Below are 23,493 nucleotides of genomic sequence, written 5' to 3' on the forward strand. Positions count from 1 at the left end.
GGGACCCCTTTCTTCTTCGCCCCAACCCCAATAAAATCTAATAAACGCAGTGGTGTCCTGTGCTCCTTCCTCCCTCCCGTCTCCTCTTCCTCGTGAAACTTTCCCGGGAAGAGTGAGGCGCTGGGAAATAGTTCCTGTGGGGTCCCAGCAGGAGGGGGATGTGTGTGATGAGTTCGTGAGTGCTCTGGAGGGGGGACCCACCACCACTTCTGCAGGTGTGGGCTGGGGACCCGCTCTTTCGTTAATTGACGCTTAATTGGTTACTGATTTATTGCTGCGCCGTGGTGTCGATGGGATTCACGGGATGGGCAAACATTGGCCGAAACAGCAATCCCCCCGCAGCTGGTGGGGCAGTGTCCTGAACTCGGGGCCCACGGGCACGCCTGAGTGGTGGTGGTGGGGTGCGAGGGCCACTCGGACACCCAGCCACGCAGCCAGACCTCTGCCCACTGTGCGGGGAGGGGTGTTCGGCACTCGTGCTTCCAGCCCTGGCTCCCGGCCGTTCTATCCTCACCCGCTGCCGGCTGAAATCCAACCGGGGAAGACAGAGGGATGAATTATTTCTCGTGACGATCCCTCCCTCCGCTTTTTTTTTTTTTTTTTTTTATTCTCCTTTCCCCAGACCTTCCCTGCAGTTGTTGGAAGCTGTCAGCTGGTGCCAGGGCTGTTCCTACTCGCACAGGACCGGAGCTGAGGGCACCAGCGGGGCCACTGCTACGCTGCTTGGGTCACTGATGCACTGCTCGGGGAGCATTCCCAAATTCCCATGCTCCTCCCTGTGCTCTCGCATTAGTGCCCGCTGCATCTGGAAGCTCGTGGGCTGTGCCGTGTGCCCCCACCCTTGGTGTCCCCGAGAACTCCTGGGGCAGTGGGGACCGTGGTGGGGTGAGAGGTGTCAAGGCGTTGGTGTTCTCCGTGCAGCCACTTTGGGGAGGGTTTCACAAGCCCCCCCTCCCGTCCCAACTCCCCCCGCCTCAGCATCGTGGTGGATGCGAACGGGGCTGGCAGTGCTGCTGCTGCTGCTGCTGCTGCTGCTGCTGCGGCTGCGGGGGGAAAACCAGTGGGGGTCAGCCCCAGGTGCCACCCGTGCATCCTGCCAGGGTCGTGGCCATGGCATAGCCCCGAGGCGGGGGGTGGCCTCCCGCACCCCACGGTGCAGCGGGAAGCGACGGGAGGGGACGAGTGAGGCTGAGTCAGTCTTAGGGGATTTTTCTTGCAGTGGTTCTTTTCCTTGTTGTCGCCTTCTGTGCTTATATATGGATAACATATATTTGAGGATTTATTTTTTTAAATGTATCTTCACCTATAAAATAATTGTTCTCTTCTGCAAGCACAGGTCAGATGCTCATCACACCGAAGTGTGGCTGTACAAGCAGTTTAAGGGAGGGCCACTTGTGTTGGGTCCAGTGGAGCAGCCCATGCATCCCCAAGCCCTTCTTTCAAAGAGGTAAAAATTAACACAGCCCTCCTGGGACAGAAAAAAAAAAATCTGTGCTGGGCATGAAATAAATCACAGTTGCCCTCCCAGATTTAAGGAGCACCCGAGAGAAAAGAGCCAGCAGGTGTATAACCCACACTCCTCCAAATACACACTTTTCATCTTCTTTAGGCAAAAATTTACGCACACTTCCTCGTCTTTATAAACCGTGTTCCACTATGACTCAGTAAATCTGTGAGGCTGAGACACAGCCAAGAGGGGAGCCTGAATTTTGGTTTTGGTGATGTGGTCCTAAAACACTTCATCCAGTGCCCCACAGTGGGGCTGGGCTGAGGTTCTGTTTTGGGGTTTGGGAATCCAAGGGATGCTCATGTGCCCCGCCCAGCAGCTCCTTGTGCCACTGGCCAGTGGCTTGTCCAGCAACTCCCAAACTGGAATTCGGGCATTTTTGCACTCACACAGATCTGGAGCACGGTGTTGAAACCGGTTGCTGAGTCCAGCTGGCAGCGGAGGCACAGAGGTGACCTGGTCCAGCTCACATCAAATCATGGCTTTGCCTTCAATGCTTGGCTTCACTATTTTTAAATTTCTTTTTCAGTCAGTGCCAGTAGGGTGGGCAAGACATGACTTGTGCCTGTTGGTGGGCGAGCGTGGGCTGGGAAGGGTCATATCCGGGTTTGGGGGGGCAGAGGGAGCAAACTTGTCCCGGTGTGGGCTTCCTCGAGGCTTGAGCAGGCACAGCCACCCCGAGCATGAGTCATGGCAGGTAAGGTGGCACGGTGCCGTGGCACTCGCTGCCTGGTGCCCGGCTCCAGAGGCAGGCGCCGACAGGATTGGATTGCCAAGCTTTTTAGGGCAACCTGGTTCTGAGACAGCTGCCGGGGTGGCTCGTGCCTCACCTCTCAAGAAGGCTGCTGGGTGCATGGCTACTGCTTTATTATTATTATTATTATTTTTCTTTATTAAAAAAGCATTTGCTGCTGGAGCACGGAGCTGCCAGCGGCCCAGGGGTGCAGACACAGTGCCGAGACGCGCCGGGTTAGCCGGCACAGGCTGCGAAGCTCCTTCCTCTTCCCCCGAGTGCCGGCAGCTGCCTGGGCTACCCAGCGCCTGCTCCAAAGGCTTTCCCTCCTGTAAGTGGAGGGCCAGGATTTGAGGGGGGAGGGGGGAGGAGGGAGGAAGCGGGACAGAGGGGAGAACATTCCCCAGCTTGGGCTGTCGTTAGCTTTTATGCCTAATATTGGAATATGGAATAATTGATGACTTATTTGCCCTTATCAGAGTGTTTGCCCCGACTTGAGTCCCTGCTCGGGAAGCTTTGCTGTTAAACCCCCCCACGTGGCAGGGAGCTGTGACAGGTGATGGTGTGAGCACCCGTAGTGGTACCAGGCTGTGCAGAGGTTGCTGCAACTCCTCTTTTGTGTGCAGGATGTGCTTTGGGAATGCAAATTGTTATGGCCGAGCATGATTTAAATTATTAAAAAATTATAACTATAAATTGTGTGGCACGTTTCAGAGGTGGCACCCACTAACATGACTTATTACAGTTATTTTGTAGACAGCCCTTCTGGCAGGGCACAGAGAAAACAGGTGATTACAGCTGAATAAGGAGCCATCCGTTTGTGGTTTTCCCTGTGCTGACCTCTGCGTTAGCCAGTTGCTGCTAATTCATGCACTTCGAGTAGCAATTAATGCACATAGAATCCCATGCTGGTTCCAAACCTGTTTTGATTTTGTCAGTAAAAGTCTGCAGGTGTACCTCCCAGCTGAGGAAGCTGCTGTACTGGAGAGCTCTTCTTTCATGTCGTACAGTCGAGCACAAAATATTGTGGGGAAGGAGGAGGGTGAAAATGGTAACAGGGTTAAAACCTAAAGGAAAACATATGTCTTTTTCCAGTTAAATCCCTATTCAACACTTCTTTTTTTTTTTTTTTTTCCCAGGACATACAGGACTTTTCCAAGAAAGCCATGAGAGGATTTTTTTTTTTTTTTTTTTTTTAAATGAAAAACTGCAATTTTAGGAAACTGCATTCTGGACCTTATGTACATTTCTAGTATCACTTCCTGTATATTTTTAAGCTGAAATCCTCTTAGCATGCAAAGTAAATAGATTATGATATACTGAAGGATTAAGAATCACTGTCTGGTGTCAGATTAATCCCTCATATAGACCATCACTTGTACTGACAGAAATATGGCTGCAATTCAGCAAAATAGCTGTATGGCAAGGCAATGTGTCGTAGCCTCTTACGCAGAACAAGCCCCCCGTCATCGCGGTCCATCGCTGTGCCGTGTGTCCTTCAGAAATTAAATTTATGGGACATTAAAGGCACCTTCTTCTACAAGTGCCGGGCAAAACACGGCCGTTGCCGTCATGGCTCTGTGTGGGGAGGTGATGCAGCAGCCCGCTCTGTTTCAAAGCTCTCCTTATTTATTTTTCCCCACTGGGTGTACAGAACCCTACGGATTTCAGCCCCTTTGCTCTCTTCAAACCACAAACCAAAATGTCTTTGAATCCTTTGAATATACTCATGGAAAGGTGCTGACTGGGATGACGTGCTGAAAGGGTGCAACCAAAATCACCCATCAAGGAGCAGAATTTTGACCCATAGGGTGAAATCGCTGGTGACAGCAAACCCAAGTATTTGATTTGGGTAAATACAGACTTTTGGTTAATAAACTACTTCTAACGGCTTGTGGATTTTTTTTTTCCCCCACATTTTGCTTTTATTTTCAGTCCATCATACAGATTTGTTCACCATACAAAACAATTTGAAGAAGCTCACTGGCTATAGGTTGCAACCACCCAGTGCTCCCCAAAAAGCTCAGTCTTAATCCACACATGTGCCTATGGTTGGGTATAAAAAAATCTGTGTCCGTACACTCTGCACTCGATCAAATGGTGGGAAGACAGACCCATGATGATGCTCGTCCCTCTCTTCACTGCCAGGAAAAAATAGAGGGCTGGAACAGGTTACGTTACCTTCTCAGTGCATTTTTTCTTTGTGGTTAGAGGAGGCAGATTAAAATCTGGACTCCAATGGAATGATGTTTAAGAGGCTCTGCATCTTTTTTTCAAGGCAAAATAATGGTTATTCAACTAAGATGATATATCTAGATATGAAAATGGAGAGCATTCTTTGAAAAATGCTGCCGACTGTGAAAGGCTGCTCTTTCACAGAGGTATCCTGAGTGAAGATCTTATCTGCTGGTATCTCAATAGGACGGTTTTCAGAGCCTTAAGTGGAAATTCAAATCTGCTTCCAAGTGAAGATTGTAAAAACATATAATGCATAGAGAATTACAGACTTCCTCCTGAAAAGCTTATGGATTCATCCAAGAAAGGCCCCCCCCTCAAATTTTTCAGCATTGAGCTTGTACAGTAAATGGGCATCTGCAATTACTCCCTTTTTTGATGTCTTTGAATGACATGATGAAAATATCAGCAAGTTGCTCTCCACAAGAACATACAAGGCACTCTGTGCATGGACACATTCACGTGAACTTAGGAATAATTTGGAGGTCTAAGGGTAGGATATTTTTTTAAGCCTTTTGTCATCTGCTAGTGGTCAGATCCAGGGCTGGCTGGAAGTTCGCTGAAGGACTTCCCTCGAACTTCACCACCTCAGTGACATTTCCTCTTCTTTGCTCTGGGAGCTCAGTCACACCAGACCAAAGTGCACAATCTGGAGAGACCCGCTGTCTCCGGTCTCCTGTGGGGGAAATACAGGCAGGATCAGGCAGGCTGCAGGGACAGACAACGAGGGACAGAAACATAGGTATTGGAAATACCATCCCAGCCCAGGGGAGGCGAGACAGTTGCAGACACTGTCCCATTTTAGCCTGGGAATAAAGGGTGCAGCCCTAAAGCGGTGGACCTTGCCTTGTGGTTCAAATTAAGGCACTTTTCACATTTTTTTTTAAGCCCCTTCACAAGCTCCCCACTCCTGCTGTTTCTGGAAATAAACAGGCGCTGCAGCTCCAGCGACTGCTCACGGTGTGCCCTGGGATGTGAGAGGCTGGGAGCTGAGGCTCCACCTGCCTTTGAGACCCCTTACCTGGCGCCTGGAAGCTTATTGGCGAAAGTGAAACTTTAGATTTTTGTTACCTTTTAATTAAAATATACTGCAAACAGCACAAGGCTGGGCTAATGCCAAGTGGGTAGCCAGCCAGGTTTTAAAAGTTACGTGGGGATGGCATTTTGCATTCCTCATACAATGCAAATATGTGATTCAAGCACAAATCCCTATCCTGCACTCAGGGTGGAAACCCCAGCCCTCTGGTTTTGCAAAGGACACGATGATGGGGAGGAACGTGTGCCACAAATAGAGGTTATTTCATAATGCAGGCTAGTGTGCCTGCGAAATGCATGAAATACTTTGCCTTGGAAAGCGATGTAGTCTAGTGACTCATTGCTTTCTTTTGAATTACAGATGAGTAGCCAGCCCTTCATGATGCAAAGAAGAAAACTAGGTGTGGAGCTGGAAACAAAGGGAAACGTGTGTTTGTCCTGTCTCGGAGGGCGAAACACGCCGGCTGGCGTGGGAAGAGCAGGTGGGCTTGGCCCCAGGAGGTGGCTGTCAGGGCTGTGTCAGGTTGCACAGGTGAGGGCAGGCAGGACTCCTGTGAGCTATTCCCTGGCTCCTTCACTCCAGGAAAGATGGCAAAAAAATTCCCTTGAAGCTTCATAAGGAACCTTTACCAGAGCAGCAGCTCCATCTCATGGCACGTGCATTTCACCACAGAGATAGAGATCTCCCTCCGAAACAGCATTCCCTGGTACAACTTCCCTACCTCAGCATGGAGGGAGCAGTAAAAGTGCTGCAATGGCTCCAAATAAGCAGTGTATGGACATCGAGTTTCCAGCCCATTGCTTGGCTCTTCCCTCACAGGGAGATGGTGAGACGTGGCCCAGCCACAACACGACCCCTTGGTAATTCTCTGAGGTAATTTGAAGATGAAAAGAAAGTGTCCCCGATGTTTCATCCAAATCAGTGCCTGCATCCCAGACCCCACCAGGTTATTGCAGTGTGGAAACTTGAAGCACTGCTTCACCACTGAGATTCTTAGCTCTCTTCGAGGTAGTTGTGAGGTGCCTTATTTGGTAGCAGTCTTCCTCCCCCCAGTCCTGGGGCTGTGCGTATGTGCCTTGGGTTTTGGGTGGCTTCAAGCTTTCTGTGGGCTCTCCTTGCTCTCTGAATGACACTTGTTGGAGGCTTCAAAAAGACATGATTTCTATTTTTCTTATTTCTTCAGTAAAGTCCTGAGGAACATCAGTGATTGAAGGTGAGAGAAGGGGTGGCTCTTTTGCCCCTAGAGCTGTGTCAGGGCCTGATGCAGAGAGGTTTCTGCTGGTGGTTGCACTGGGCACCATGAGAATAGCTGGGAAGGTGAATGTGAGCTAGGAAAAAAACGCACATCCTGTTTGACCATATAGAGTTCAAGTCTTAGTGTTTGGGTAGGTCACTGTAAGTCCAGGCTCAGGGTCCTGAGTGCATCAGGCAGATAACTGACCTGGGGTTTGTGATCTGTGATTTGTGCCTCTGTCTGGGAGAGGTGAACAAGAACACAGCTCTGCAGACCTACCTACTTGCTCTTAAAAAAAAATGCTTTTCAAAAAATCCTATTTGCAAACCTCTCTAGTCACAGGAAGGAAGACTTGGCAGTGTCGTGTGGGAAGTCTGTGATGTGCCATCAAGCTTGTAGAGGTATTTAATGTTAATCAAAGGCTGAAGAGCGGTAATGACTGGAAGCCTCTTCTGATATCTGCATCTCTTCTGATGCAGCACCCCGGCAATAAAAGACACCGTAATAATTTGATGAGAGTTGATTTTCATAGTGCAGAAAGATGGGTGTCCAGGAGCAGGGGAAGCCAGCACTGCAGTGCTGCTCCCTATGGTGATGAGCCACCAGTCATCTAGAGAAGGAAAACATGAATATCCTGACAGGAGAGCATCTACTTGTGCCCTGGAGAGTTCAGATCGCGGGGCTTTGCATGGTAATGATGTGGTCCCGCTCCGGCAGGCGAAGGGAGGAGTGGTAGGGGAAGGCACACCCTGTAATTGAAAAGCCACTAAGTCATCTCAGACCTGCAGGGATAGCAGGATGGAGGCTGTGGTTTGCTCTGTCTCCACAGGTCTGAGGCAGAACGGAGGATCCTTTTACTCTTCTGTAGTGGGAAATACAGAGAAACCTCTTCCCCGTGCTGCTGTATTGCTCCCAGGAGGCTACGCTTTTTCTCCTGGGGATTATTCGCATGGGCACGATGAAAGTGGGAAAGGACAAGAGTGGGAAAGAGAGGAATAAATGAAGGAGCCATGGGAAATTATTTTAAACACCTGTTCTTTTCAGACTGCCCGATTCCAGGCTGCAGGAATGACTATGTGGAAGGACATGACTGATGCTAGGGTCCATAGGTACTACTTTTCACTGGAAATGCCTTGTTTCCCTCAAAAAGCATCACATAAAACCATTTTGGCTGATAGATATTCATCTGAGTGGTAATATATTAAAAGAACCATTTTGGTAGTCATAAGGCAACATTGACTTCAGCTTCTTAAATTGCCATATATAAGATCAGTCTCTGGTCCAGAAACAAGAGAGCAGTCGAGATAAATGTTTTCCAGAGGGTCTTGTTTTTACCAAGGCAGGCAATCGGGGTGTTTGGAGCCTTGGTTTTGTTTACTTAAGTCTGGGTGCTGCTAAATGGAGACTCTTTGAACTAACCTACACAGCTTGCTCAAGATGATCAAATCCCAGAATAACAAGATGAGGAGGGGCCTCTGTGATCAGCCTGCTCAGAGCAGCAAGACTAGGCTGGGTCTCAAGCAGGATGGTCCTCCAGGCTACCCTAATCTCACCTCCAGCCTTTCCTGGAAGACAGGACTTAACATGAACACATGAACAGATATTGGGGATGAGATGCTCACTTCTCATTTGCTTCAAGCCCTGAGGAGCTGTACCCAAGCAAGCCATGCTCAGGGCAAGAAAAGCTGCAGCTCACCCTCACTCCTCTGACACCTACGCTGTCCCACCTTTGTCCTCAGCGATGGGATCCTCTGGCCAGTGCTGGTCCCAAACCAGTGTTGCAAAGCTGGTTTGCATTCATCCTACCTGCGATCTGAGACCACCAGAGCAGCCCTCACCCTTCATCACCCTCACACCAGGACCCTGCAGGCAGGACACGTGTCAGCTGTGCTCGTGCAAAGCCACTGGCACTGCTGGAGGGACACGGGTGGCCCCCGTGGCAACACGGTCTTGCCTCTGAGCCACTTCTCTCATGCTATAGGGCTAATGCTTTCCTCCAGAAACAAATCTTGTTCAACAGCTTGAGCACTGCTTGGCTGTGTGACAGCCAGCTGCTCTGGCAGGTCACTGGGAACAGTTTGTTGCACGATCTTTAGAGTTTCAGGGAGGAGAAGCTTCCTCATAGCTGAGAGAGCAGCGAGTAAGGAAGACACGTGCTATGGTGTCCCTACAAAGGATAGGGTCCACATCAGATACATCCCCACCGAGGCCTCTGTGGTCATTTGCACTGGCAATGGGTCAATTCTGGCCCCAGACTTTAACCAACAAACTGGCAAAGGAGGGCAAAGCAAATGCTCCGTCTCGCAGCTGCAGGGATCTTCCTGCAGAGTTGCCTGTGCAAGAAGGGCCGGGTTTTGGGTGTGCTCCCCTTGGGTGGCACCAAGCCCAGTATTGTGCGAGCTCCCTCTGAAGCAACATGAGGGAAGTGGTGGCGGGGGGATGGCAGCCAGGGAAGCAGGAGGGTGAAAGTGGGACCTTGGGAACAGGCTGTCCATCAGTGTGCTGATGCAGCAGGCTGGTGGTGGTGTCCAGGTGAAGGGTCGCTGCCTTCCCTTGGTCCAGAGCAGCTCAGATGGAAGTGCCCCATTTCCCTGTGCACAAGCAGCTCTGCAATGTGTGCTGAAATCAAGACAATTCCACCCGGGTCACAGAGGTTACACTTTGACCACACCGCTTTCTAGTAATTGTGACCACTCAACTGCAGTAACTTTTTGGAACCAAAGAATGCTTTAACCACTCCCTTGGATAAATCCTTAATGATGTGATGGCAAAGCTTTCTTCTGTGTATCACTCTTGCTATACAGCCTGTACATTTGGGCTCGTGGATTTTATTGTTAGAGTCCAGAGCTTTCAAATTAACTTCTCAGTTTATTAATTCAACTCTTGACATGAAGGCAAGGAGCATCTTCCACACAGCTCGGCGAAGGAGCAGTTAACTGCTGGCTAAACCCAGCTGCAAACCCAGGGATCCCACTAATGCCTCCAGACCATCACCAATGCTTTATTTCACTTTCCTCTGTATCCTGAGGCCACCAAAATCACCCAAAGGCCAACGGGGACATGCTTTGAGTATGAGGATTTCCCACTGGTGTGACTCCAATGTGGTGAACTCTGGGACCTGGTCCCCAGCCTTTCCCCATCCTCCACCCAGTGAAAATGCGCAAGGGCCCGCAGGAGGCTGCAGAGGTGGGGCCGGTGTGTGTTCTTCTTCAGTGCTCCAGGACTGGTAGAACAGCTCTTAGAACACAATTTTACTTGGCACAGGCTGGTTTTGTAATGAAAGAAATAAATAAGTGCCATCCTGCTCCGCTGGGAGGTTGAAGTGTTTCCTTTTTTTTTTTTTTTTAATGATCTGTTTGCACCGACGCCAAACACTGAATAGTTTGGCCTCAAAAATAGAAGTTTAAACAAGAACTGTAACTGGGAGGAAGCTAAAACACAGGCACTCTTGTGCCTCTATCCACGGTGTCGTGAAATTTATTTTATTATCTTTTATTTCATAATTTATTTTATTTTTTCCCTTGAAGTAGAACTGAAGGAGTGTGTTGGTGCTGCCAACTCGTCAGCTCTGGAGACAGGCTTTCTATATATAAGTGCTCTATATGCACCCCCACCAATACCCAATCTTCTGAGATACAAAACCAGGCCAGGAGGGAATGTCCCCTCAGGAGACAATTGTAACAGCAGGATCTGGGGGACAGGGTAGGGGCTCACTACCCACATGGAGGTCTCCTCCTCTCCTGCCCCACCGAGCTTCTTGCAGGCTGGAAGGATGTGAGCCAGTGCAGGAGAGGGAGGAGGACACAGGACTGGAGGCTGGCAGTGGAGGAAGGGATGGACCTCCTTTTGTGGCAGTTAAATCAGTTCAAAGTTATCATGAAACCATAGGGCAGTATTTCACTCCTCTTTACTGAGGTCTTGAAAGTGCCCATATGAGCACTGGCTAGTTCATGTAAGACAAACATGGATGGAGGACAAGCCTTTTTTCAAGTTCTGTGCTCAATACAAAGCAGCAAGTGAAGCCCTGCTCTAGCAGAGCAGTATAGGAGCATTTCTACCAATTTCAGTGAGAGCCCTGCAGGCAGACAGCTTGCAGGGACAGGCTTGGGGAGTTTCAGGAAGCTTCAAAATAGAGTAAATAATAATAGGCAGAAATAAAAAAATAAATCAGAAATGGGTCACCTGCTCCGAAGGAATGGCTCTCATATTTCCTTGAAAAAAAAACAACAAGAAAACACACTGTGTTATTTACATTCCACTTAACTCACTGAAAAACCGAAACAAACAAAGGTATGATATTAAGTAACTTTCACTTTTCCAATAAAACAAAGTTATTTTATATAATGTTTTTCAATGGATGAATTAAAATATTTAATATATTGCTTATACAAGCCTATACATGTCGGATATGTATATTCCCTCAAACACTACAAGTTAAAGCAACCATGGTTTTTGTGGATAAGGCAGCGTGGAGATGCAAGGCAAGCAATGGACTGGGGATCCCATATCGTCCCAAGTTGGTGGGTGGACAGCTGTTGCAGGACTGGGATGCACACACAGGGACAGTCGTGGCTGCAGCACACCTGTCTGCCTGTTCTGGGGTAGCTCTGGGGTGGTGGAGAGGGGGCTGCCTGCCTGAGTCCTCGCCTTCTGTCTCAAGAGGGTTTTTCAGTCTGTGTGCTGCCAGGTTGCTGCAGGAGGTGCTTGAGGATGAGGCTTCATGTTACAGCTTGAGCCGAATTAACAGCTGCCAACATCAAAAAGAAGTCCTGCTGCAGGCAATGTCCTTCCGCCCTTTGCTCGGTGCTGTCTGTGGTGTCTTCTAATCCCCACGCAGGGCAGTTCGGCTCATGGGATGGACAAAAGCCCACGGGAAAGAAATCAAGCAATTTTTTTCAGGTTGGGTTACTATGCTGTCAGCTCCCATGAATGCGGGTGGAAGAAGGTGGTGAGGGGGCAGCAGGACCTTCCCATTTCGAAGGTGGCAAGCTGCTGGTTCAGCTTCACTGTAAGGTGGAAGTGCACCCATGAGCTGGCTCATTTGAAGTGATCTATTTCAGTTGTGGCTACAGGAACTGCAGTTATGCCTCAACTGACTCTATCAGCATGCCTGGAGACTGGCTCTGTTCCTACACACCTGTCAGCAGAGTGATGGGACACCCGGACAAGGCAGAAGATAAAAATCCTCGTCTCACCCCTTGTGCAAACACTCTCACCTATCCCTGCATGGCTGACTTCACGGGACAACTCTTTAACCATGACTTTCTCATGCTGAGCTGCTCCTCTACTACACTGCTGCACCACCTTGACTCTGCTACGATGGAGACACCAGATGCTGCTGAAGCCCTGCAGGAGCAGTGCATGCTGCTGCTTCACAAGCCGTGAAAGCAGTGGGGCTCTGCTGCTGCTGTTGCACACCCAGTAACAGAGCAGCAATGGCTGAAAGTAATAAACCCTGCCAGTTTTTGTTAAACCCTGAATAACTGCTGCAAGATAAGGAGATTCATGTGATCGGTTGACTTATTCTACCTTCCATGAGCCGGTAGCTGAGTCCTCATGCCTCTCCCTGCTAGGGGCACACAAACCAAGCCACTGACTTATTTTTTCTCTGAGATACAAATAAATTTTCAAGATATTAATCACCATTATTTTTAGCTTCATACCCTTGTGCATATTTAAAAGAGACTTGTTCACTTACCTTCCCGGCTGCTGGGAAAGGGTTTCGTGATCAGGGAGGTGGTGTGGTCATCCGCTCCATGCTCAGCGTCCTCTGCCTGTCTGCCGCTGGTGGCTCTTTGAAAACAAAACAGAAGTGACAGAAGGGAGGGGAGCAATGACCGCAGAGTTGGGGAGATACTGCATAGCAGAGCAAAGCTGTTTTGTTTGTTTTCTGTCTTTTTAAGTATACAGCAGCCCGTGTAATTTCCTGGCTACAAACTGTAGCCCTTTCTATCAGATGCCATGTTAGTTGACTAGGTTTGTTGACTGAGCCTCACTATGATCACTCATTTGGCCGTGCAGTTACTCCAGCACTGTCCTGTCATTCAGAGGTGAGGTGTAAAGCTGGTGTTTTTTGGAGCAATTACAGTTTTGTTAAGCAAGACAGGCTGGGGATGTGCACTGCACATAGCAGGCACCAGGCACTGTTGGCAGTCCTGCCTGGAGGAAATTGGGTGAATGCCAGGATGGGAGGATGTCAGACCAAAAATGCAGCACTGATTTTCTGCAATTTTTACAGTTAAACCCTGTCCCCTCACCAATCCATCACTGAAATCCAAGTTGTGAAGGAGCTGCGGGGAAGAAAGCACCAACTATGTGTTATGGAAAATGCAGATGGATTTTTTTTTTTTTTTTTTGGTTTTGCTCGTCTTGGTTTCTTCACTCATCATAAATCTCTCCTTACATAGGCATGTGGAAAGGCAATCCATTCCCAATGCAGTGTAACTGGAAATTTGGAGGCCATGTTGTGTCACCTTGGCTGACTGGCTTGCTGTGTGTCCTGCCGTACACAAACTGCCAAGTGCTCAGTGAAGTCCAAAGGACCATTGCCTTCACCAAGAATGAGTGGAACAGAGACAATAAACTAAACTAAATCCAATGCCAGGCCATCTGGGAACTCCTTTGGGAGGATTCTCCTCATTTGGGTGGCTTTTCCTTCTCTCTGAATGTAGTCATGTTTGACTCAAGTAGTGTTTTACCCAAGGGTGGCTTTCAGACATGACAGTAGTGTAGGTGTGAGAATGAAAACGTGAATGCTTTTGCGCAGCACCCAATTTCTTAACTGCCACAGTGTGAAATCTGGCTCAGCTTTGATAATACAAATAATACATTCCAGGCATAAAAAGCACTTTATTACTGATGTGAACAGAAATAATTAAAGGAAAAGCTCAGATTTTCCCCATGCCTTTGTCTTCACACTACCAGTTGGGCATCAGCTATAAGAGCAGCTGGGCATATGTAATGCAACGAAAAGCAACTCTGCTCATCAGCTTTCTCGAGACATATTTAAGCTGCAGTAATGCAACTCTCCCATCACACTAAGCTTTATTGGTTCAGTAAAAGAAACTAAGAAACTTCATTGGAGAACAGATTATGCTGCTTGCAAAAGCAGGGGGATTCTTCTGCTCTTCGACCCCATTATCTCCTCCGTAGTGTCTTGATCAGCTTTCTTACACACGGCCTCGGATTCTGCCGAGACCCGCAAATTGCTTTTTTGGCTGCCAAATTGCCATAACCCTTCTATTTTTATATTTTAAAAGAGCTTAAACCCCTCCATCCTCTTTGGATGTGTCTTTAAAACTGACCAGTACTGGGAGGATTTCATGTATATCCGAAGGCTTAGAAGAAGATGTTACCTCTACCGAGCTTCTAGTTTTACAGTCAACAGACATGAAAAGCCCAGCGGGGATAAAAGGAACTTAACCAGTTCTGTCTAATGCATATAAATCTACCTAAGAGCTCAAGGCACTGGAAGTACTCAATGCACTACATTTATCTGAGTCTAAGATAGAGAAATGGGTCTTCAGCCCACATGCCACATGTCCCATTTTGATGCCAAGTTAATATGAATTAATAGACTGAGATGAATAAACAAGGTCAGTCTGGGCTGGGCCAAGTTGAATCAATGCAAAATAATTGTCAGTATTTTCTGTCAGCAACGCTGGTTTATCTTGGCTCGGGATTCTCGGTGCTATAGATTATAAAATGTTTTCAGTGGAACAGTTGGCAGACATTTTATTGATTTTTCTTTGTTTTGTGAATGCTGGAAAAATTTCCATTAAGTATACACGCCACTCATGTCATGAAGCCAAATTGCTTTTTCAAACTTTTCTTTCTTCAAGTGTGCTAATGCGTTAATACATTAGCAATCTAATTTAATCAAGAGGACCTTTGTCTGGAATCAAGAGGCCCTAGAGCACACCTCGATGCATCTCGAGTACTTGTGGGCTAAGAAGAGTTAATTTTGTACTTTCAAGGTGCTGCACGCACACCGGCTAATTAATTTGCCCCTTTGAATTTGGTAACATATTATCTCAGTTTTACAGATGTAGAAATTGAGAATGCAACCTCACACAAAACCATACATATCTGCCTGCTGCTGTGTTCTCGATGCGCATGAAGCTCCTGGGCTGAGCAGGGGCAGAGAGTGAGAAGGAAGGCTGCAGCAGCTGGGCAGGAATAGCACTGCTGAGCTGCTGAATCCCACTTCTGACATGAACTGCCTACACCACATCCCTGCATAGTGCCTCTTAATAGAGTTACTTTGGAACTGAAAATTGTCAGGGCAGATAGAGCAGCTTGTGGGATTACACCTGGACCTGGCAGACTGTATTTCTCAGCCTGCATTCCTGCTATTTTAAGAACTAGGTTTGCTTCCTGGTCAAAGGGGTTTTTGAAAAAGATAATTGACGGAGGAAGAATAAACAAAAATGCCATAACTGTGATGAATGCTTATTTTAATTTCATGAAACACTGAAGTAAGAGTAGGAAATCCATTTAGCGTAGTTTTTTATATGACACACAAAAGGGGATGTTATGGGATAACTCTAATTCTCTCTCTCCATGGTGATTTTATAACCAACATATGAGGATATGAAAGACGCTCTTAACATTTCCTGAGGTACTATCAGTGACGCTACAGATTCAAAATATACAAACATGCTTCTGAGTATAAATAAAAACCTTATAGGGAAGTAGAAATAAGTATATTTTTAAGTACATAAGCCACAGGAAAGGTTTATGATGAAAATCACTGCGATGATACACACTTTTACCTTCTATCCCAATCACTCGTATTAAAATAATAGATTGCCTAATTAAAATAGTTCTGGTTTGGGGGATGGGGACAAGGTAGATGAATAATAAGCTAAAAAAACCTTCCAACACATCTTCACACCTATCCTGACGCTGCCAACAACTGCAAGGTATTTAAACCCACAGTGCATTATGGTAAGGCAGACACAGAATGCCACACTGATGGGGTGGAAACCCACACTGCAGCTGCCAAGGCCAACAGCAGAGGAGTGAGTGCAGCCATGGCTCTGCACTGACTCTTAAGTGCCAGACTCTGGCATGGTCACAGGCACTCACTAGTTGACTCATCCAGAAACAAGCTGTCCCACAGGCAGTGGATCACTTCCTTTTTCCTCCTGAAAGAATCAGCTACCTTGATCTTCTGAACAACAGCATACAAAATATTTTCCTAAATTACAGGATTTTGCTGCAGGGTTATGATGATCAAAATGTTTTCATAAATAGATAACAAGAATAATGGGAGGGCAAGAACTGATGGGCTGTAGCATAGCTGACACTTGGAAGGAGAAAATGGCAATGGTCAATGGCAAATGTAAGACAGAGGTGAGATTTTTGTCTTGTAAAATTAATTCACTGGACTGTGCATTGTTGGTGGTATTTAACTGTCTTTTTTATGTTAGAGTGAAAGAAATCACACAGCAAATGAAATGCTGCTCTCTGGAGTGTTCTCCTGAAATCTTTACTGCTCATAACTTTGTAAGTGTGTGTATGGTTCAAAAAGTTGACTACGCCTCTCCACTAGCAGGAACAGTATTGCTACTTTCATAAAATACCGTGGAGTTAAATCAAGAACAAGTTCTCAAAGAAATAAACTCTTGGGATTGTTTTATCCATTTTTATTTTGTTTCCATCCTTTTCTGTCCCTTTTCTGTCCCTGTCTCCATCTCAGACTATGGTTTTCCTGGTTAGGCCAAGGAGATGATGATGTGAAGAGTTAATTGAAGCGATTTTTCAATCATGCAGTCTGAAAACTGGGCTACAATTACACATATGTAGATGTCAGGCTCCCTGAAGGGCATCAATAACCAGGTTTATTAAGCAAGTGGAACATATATGTCTTTTGCTAGTCTTCACAGGGCCCTTTCCCAAGACTTCTGCCTAGGTGTAAGTCATGAGATATGTGCCCCAGCTCTCCCAAAACAAAGGTTCTGTCAAAGCTGACATGAAAGAAAGAAGTTTGAGTATGTACTGGAGATGAGCTTCCTGAAACTTGAGTGAAATGCAGATTTGGGACAGTATCTGGGTCTGACAGGAGTGGTGGTGTTAGAAATGCAGTAATGCAGTAACTCCATAGGTTTGGTGTGACTAGTTGGTACAAAGATGTAAAGCCAAGGTAGATAACAAAAGATTCTGAGAGAATAAAGAACAGTAATGGAGTACTCTTGCTGAACAACTGCAAAGTCCTGTTGTAATGTCTTACAGGAATTTGGGGAACCACTGCTACCCAGAAGAAGCCCTTTAGAAAACTGGCAATCTCTAGTAATGCTGGAGTATCCTGGACAGAGAGATGAAACATTGCAATGACTGTGGAACTGAGAAAGGCTCTATTTATGCAGGTTCCTAACACTCAAAACTTCCTTCGTTAGAATCATAGAGTCATAGAATCATCCGGGTTGGAAAGGACCTCTGAGATCATCAAGTCCAACTCTTGATCCACTACCACCGTTGTTACTAGACTATAGCACTCAGTGCCACATCCAGTCTCCTCTTAAATACCTCCAGGGACAGAGAATCCACCACTTCCCTGGGCAGCCCATTCCAATGCCTGATTACCCTTTCTGTAAAGAATTTCTTCCAAATATACAACCTAAACCTCCCCTGGCAGAGCTTAAGACCGTGCCCTCTTGTCTTACTGATAGTTGCCTGGGAGAAGAGACCAACCCCCACCTGGCTACAGCCTCCTCTCAGGTAGTTGTAGAGAGTGATGAGGTCACCCCTGAGCCTCCTCTCTCCAGGCTGAACAACCCCAGCTCCCTCAACCTCTCCTCACAGGACTTGTGTTCAAGTCCCTTCACCAGCCTGGTTGTTCTTCTCTGGACCCGCTCCAGCACCTCAATATCCTTCCTGAACTGAGGGGCCCCGAACTGGACACAGCACTCCAGGTGTGGCCTCACCAGTGCTGAGTACAGGGGAAGGATCACTGCCCTGCTCCTGCTGGCCACACTGTTCCTGATACAGATTTCTTCACATGAAGAAGTCTGATGCAGACTTGGCAGCAGACACATTATAGAAAACAAACTCTGTGAAACTGGAGACAAACCAAGCCACAGTGCTTGTAACCATCTGTGGCTTTTCTTAAGCACAGGGAAGAAGTTGCTGGAGTTACCCGTGCCTCAGCAGATGACCTTCCCAGTTGGCTGATGTTGTCACAGGGAGTGCCTTTAAAATCTAAATTCGTGTTGGCAGGTTTCAGGCAGCTGTGGCCAGCCAGAGGAACTGTGAGAAATTTTCTTCCACAGCTCTGCAAGTGGCCACCAAAAAATCCGGCCTCTCTCAGGGGAGCTCAGCCGCACCACCAGGCATCCACAGGCATGGTGACACGGGTGGGAGCCTGCTTTATCCTCTCCAACCTGGCAAGAGGCAACCAAAAGCCTTGGGAAATCCCAGCAGTTTGTGCAGCTCCGCTGATTGCAAGGAACCACTCATGAGGCTCAGCAATTTACGGTGACCCACCCGGGTAGGTGCAGGCCAACGTGGTCAAGCCGGGGAGCCCAGGAGTGGGAGTGAAGTTGAACTCTGCAATCTCTCTCCCAAGATGCCTGACGAAGGCTGATGTGGGACTGCCAGAGACGTGTGAGTCATAGCAACCTCCGAGAGGGAAAAGGTGAGCTGAAGGGAGGATAGCATGTTTATACCTTGGGATCAGAGGCGTGTTGGGATTAGTCTCTGCTCTAGTGTGCTGTTAAAAGGAGCTCCTTTTATTGGAGCACTTGGAAAGTCCTCCACAGTCAGTGTAGTCTCCACCATGGAGACTGTCTTTATTATTTGCCCATATCAGTATGGCGCTATCCTCAACCCAAAAGTTAAGATGGAATAACTGTGCACTATATTCTTCAAGGCAGACTCAATCTCCAAACCCATGAGATAGGTCTGAAAGCTTTAGACAGACTCTTGTATCCTAAAAGCTGTAAGTTATTATAAAATAAATACTTCCCTAGTTGTAAGCAGCTGGTAAAATGGGTATAACATTTAATACTGAAAAAGCTCCATCTCCCCATGTATCTCCCCATGATAAAAGACTAGATAACATACAGATTTCCAGAAAGAGAACAAAATGTGTGTTTTGCCCATGTGAAGAGTGTTCAGCTTATGTACAGTTATGTACAAATGGTTAGGATAAATTCAATATGGAACTTCAATGTCGTTCTCACACTAGATTTTACTAAAAACATTCCTACATACAGTAAACATAGAAAATAAAAATTAGTCTATATATTATACATCTACATAATCACTGGGAAAAAAATGTTTTTTCTTTTTTGTCAAGAATGCATGAAGAAAAATAAGAGCAATAAATGCTTTTTGAAGCTTTGCAGAAGAGCTATTTCATTCTAATTTTCTCATCCCTTGCAAGGGGGTGTGCAGGTTCACTAGCAACAAAAGCATTGGAAAAAAACCCCAGTCATCAGAACTGTTGTTTCTCTCATAATAGGTAAGTTCAAGGTTTTAATCAACTTTAGAAGAAGGACATTCTCAAAAGATCATCCCAGGGATTTTGATCACAGGCTAGTGATGTGCTTACAGAAATCTGTAAAGACCATGTCAGGTTTTAAAAAGTTCTGTTTACCACCGGTAACCATTAATTTGCTGCATTTCCATTGCTGTATTTGCCTTTACTCCACATTAAACAAGGAAGGCTGCATTTGCCCAAATGATTTCATTTGAAAATGTTTGTGCTAGTGTGTGTTAAATGCTGTCTATGTTTCTGGAGATTTCCTTGTGTCCATGCCGTGTCCTTTGGGCTTCCAGGTGTTCTTAAGCTATTGCTTACTGTCTTATTGTTTCATTGTGTTTACAGTTATGGTGCTGAAGACAACTGCACTTCTCAGGAAAGCTCAGAATATCAAACATACATTTCAAAACTATTTCAGCTAGTTGTTTCCCTCCCCCACCCCTCACCCTTCCATTTTCTGTTGTGGAAATGCAGGATTTTCCTTGGCCTTATGAAATATCTTTGATGTTGCCCGTGCCCTTCCCTGCACCACTCACCTGTGGGAACAGCTCTGCGCTGGTTGTCTGATGGCAGGGCCTGGAGCAGGTGGCTTGGACCCTCCTCCCTGCTCTGAAGATTGATCAAAACCTTCACAAGATGGGTCATCTTCATCTGACTGCCCCAGAAGTTCTGTTAAGATGAACCAAAATATGGTGCCACACTTACTTAAGTTAAAAGTACCAACCAAGTTGCCAGTTGATTGCCTTAAATGTCAATAAGGACAAGGGTGTCCTCAATTGTAAAGTATCAAATTGAATGGAAAACCATATACTTACACAGCTCTCACCCTTGACTTTTCCCCTTGAAAAGGAGGCTGGGTAGCTAATTACCATCAACAATAACATATCTGAGAGTTTTTGAAAGGCAGGGAGTGAGTGTGTATTGGCTCTAGTCAGCAAGGAGGAAATGCTTCTCTAAACTGTCAACTACAGAAGGTACAGCTGGCTGCCAAAGGCTGCTGCATGTGAGTATTTCCTTGTTGCCATATGGATCAAAATCTTATCAACTGGACTGGTCCTCCAGAAGGGTATGTGTAACTCCTTCCTTTAGAAATAAAGACTTCCCTCAGATTTGTTTCAAAACATTTTCGTTCACAATCAAGACCTGAAGAACAGTAGGTGAATCAGGGGCCTCCAATTCAATAGTTCCAGTCTGAGCCCTTTGGGGAAGGGAATTGTTTGAAAATACCTGAACCACTTAAAAAATATAGAGGAGGAATTGCATATTCTTGCTGTGAGACTTAATATAAATAAATAAATAAATAAATAAATAAATAAATCAAATGGCAGGCTAGCCGAGTTTAGATAAAGGAAAAAAAAATCCTGTTACAGATAAAGACTTTAAAAGATTTTTCTCAAAATCATAAGACCCTTTTGCATTTTCCCTCTTCTAATCCTGTTTTTCTCCCCTTGTTCTCTGCCTTCTTGGATCCTCTATAAGCTAATCTGCATGATGCCCATGGCAATACCATGGGCAAGGGGAAGAATATAACACTCTTGTGAGTGTTGCCACACTGCTGGCCTACATTTTGTCTGGAGACCCAGAAAAATCACTGGCTTAAGAGAGCAAATCTACTTGTAAGCGTTTCTGAATCTCAGAGTCCTAAATACCCAATGGTTTAAGATTGCTGTGGACTATTTCTACTCTTCATGATACCCAAATGTTATTTATTAGCATCTGTGGTGAGAGAGAGGGAGAAGTGTGGCAACCAGTCTGACTTTCTCAGGCAACTGATATTCTCACAGCCTGTGCTGCTGTTTCCCACACATGGAGCAATGTGGGAAATGGTTGAAAAAGCCAACTGTGTTGGGGCTAACACACCTCCAAGCATGCATGCCATGCTACGATAAATAAAGATGCAAAACTGGTACTGGTGCAATTTGTCCTCCATCTTGAATGAAAAATCCAAAGAGGAAAGAAAGAAGAGGAGAAAACAGATGTATGAGCAATGATTTGTGTCTAAGAAACTCAGCTATGGGGCAAGTAAAGGAGGTTTCTCTGGAGATTTCTTGTGGAGTGAGAAGCCAAGAGAAGGGGGGAAACAATATGCACAACTTAAAAAGGTTCAGGAGAAACAGCTTTTGATGTGCATGAAGAACTCGGGATAGGCTTAAACAAAAATCCTGTTGTTAGGAGGAAAAAAAAAATTAGGCAAAATCCACTGCAGCTCTTGTGGGACAAGCTTTGACAGCCTCTGCTTGGGAATACAGTTCTCACTGCCGTGCTTCCACCTGGAACTAAGTCTTTGGTCCTGAAGAGCCTCCCTGTTCAGTTGGTCTCAGCTTTTTAAGGAGCAAAATGTTAATAAACCTTTTAGTTTTCTAAATATCAAAGCTCAGATGTACAGTTTGAGTCAAAGTGGTATAATTGATTTTTCTTTTCTCTTTTTTTTTTTTCTTTTTACACCTACTCAGTAACATCTAAGGCCTAAATAACTTACCCTCTTAAAGTTACAAATTTCCATCAACTTATGATGTCCTCGACTTCTTCTAAGCCATCACTCCTGAGGCTGACCTAAATCCAAGGAGTGGGGGCATTTCAGAACATAAACCCCTGAGAAATGTTGATAGAGTGTATTGATAAAAGGAACAAATTAGAATTGGGTCATGTTTGTCTTGATCTCTTCCCATCATACTAATAATTTGTATTTTCTCATACCTGCTGAGAACCAGAGGTGACTGAGTAAATTACAGCCCTCTCACACCAATCACTTCAGTGGAACTTATGCATGTGCTCCAAGTGGTACCTAGTAGTTTTTTAACACCAAGTGGGCTACAATTTGGATGTATACAGGCATATTTCTAATATATGAATGCCATGAGCAATTAATTACACCATGACCAGTGACTTGGATATTTTGCACTGTGGACGTAGCACAGCTACACTGTGTTAAATAACGCTACTGGATCCATAGGAACCTCATGAAAAACAGAGCAGTCTGTCATATGAAAGCACACTTGTAGCCAAAGCTGAAGGAAGAGGGGGGTTCTTATCCACAGGAGTGCAAAGAAACTTCTTTTCACTTTTCGTATGTAAATAAATATCTGACCCTCAAGTTATGAGCATTGAACCTATTCTAGTCTGGCTATGCAGCTGCAGTGTTGAACAGTAGATAGGATCAGGTGCCAGGAGTGGTGCAAAGCCACAAAACCATCAGATATGAGCTCTAGAGTAAAGAAATAAATATTTTTGTTGTGGGACATGGAGTCTGTTCCCTGTGAGAAATGCTAAAGCAGGAAAAACAAACGCGCAAGGAACACTGTTTAAACAACACAGCCCTTCCCAAACTAGAGGCAACATATCCCACATTTAATTAAAAAGGGAAGGATTTTGGCAACAATGCCATAGAGCCAGGAGAGGGTGGTGGTCCTCATGTCTGGATGAGGGCTCTGGCTATGGTTTGGTGCTTAATAGAGGCTTGACTTTGTGTGAGTGCTGGAGGGATCACAGGTTTTCACTTAAGATTTTGTATTCAGGTATTCTGGGACCTTCCTCTGGCTTATTGCACAATAAACACTTGCTGTTTAAAATTCTAACTTAGCATTTGCTTAACATGTTAGGATCTGGGGACGTGAATTTGAATTTTAAAAACTTGAGAGCTGGTATCATGGCTAATGCTGTTGTTTCATCATTAAATTAATTTATCAGATGCAATAATATGATTTTTTTGTGCTAAAAATCTTCACAAAAATCCTCTTCGTCGTGATCAAAATTAGGCTAATATCCTATACACACAACCACACAATGCACATTCTGCATTTTCAAAATTTCCTGGTAATTGCTATTGCTACATCTAATGCCTGTCTGAGAGAGCCAAATATGTTTCCTTACAAGTCCACTAAAAGTTTTCCTAAGTTTTAATGAGCAGGATGCTCTCCAAGCAACATACACAGGTGATGAGATATCACACCTTCCCTGCTCATACATCTGTCATTATTTAGCTGTACCTATTCTCTTTTGAATCTGTGACTGCAAATCGGAAGCTGTTTCCATTCTCCAGAATCCTTCGCTGGACTTTTCAGGGATAAAAACGCACTTTAAAACGTGCAAATCCGCGGTAAAATGAAAATCTTCTTTTAATACTGCTGGCAAAATTGACAGCTCTACTTAACAGAAGCCATTAAATTATTTACAAAGTAGCAGCTGCTCCTGTAGCAGCCTTTTTTTGGGCATGAAAAATAAACTAGTTGATAAGTGAGAGATAAGCCATTTGACTTCTTCT

At 45.7% G+C, this 23,493-nt stretch overlaps 1 protein-coding gene across 5 annotated transcripts in view; it reads right to left on the bottom strand.

The window, feature by feature from the left end:
- Positions 1–3,952: 3,952 nt before the first annotated feature.
- The window catches only part of WDPCP (WD repeat containing planar cell polarity effector), a 146,004-nt gene continuing 126,463 nt past the window's right edge, over positions 3,953–23,493 (bottom strand). For 3 of the 5 annotated variants that reach the window (XM_050316655.1, XM_050316651.1, XM_050316653.1), the window contains 3 exons: positions 19,769–19,901; positions 12,444–12,538; positions 10,998–11,751 (listed from right to left, as the gene is read on the bottom strand). In XM_050316655.1, coding sequence (XP_050172612.1) covers positions 11,654–11,751; positions 12,444–12,538; positions 19,769–19,901 — 326 coding nt within the window. In that variant the 3' untranslated portion in view covers positions 10,998–11,653. Of the gene's footprint in view, positions 5,184–10,927; positions 10,957–10,997; positions 11,752–12,443; positions 12,539–19,768; positions 19,902–23,493 lie in introns of those variants that run through there. The other 2 variants (XM_050316654.1, XM_050316656.1) reach the window with 2 other exon arrangements.

This window comes from Myiozetetes cayanensis, unplaced genomic scaffold (genome assembly GCF_022539395.1).
Source record: "Myiozetetes cayanensis isolate MyiCay16 unplaced genomic scaffold, myiCay2020 scf2-11, whole genome shotgun sequence".
Taxonomy (NCBI): Eukaryota; Metazoa; Chordata; class Aves; order Passeriformes; family Tyrannidae; genus Myiozetetes; species Myiozetetes cayanensis.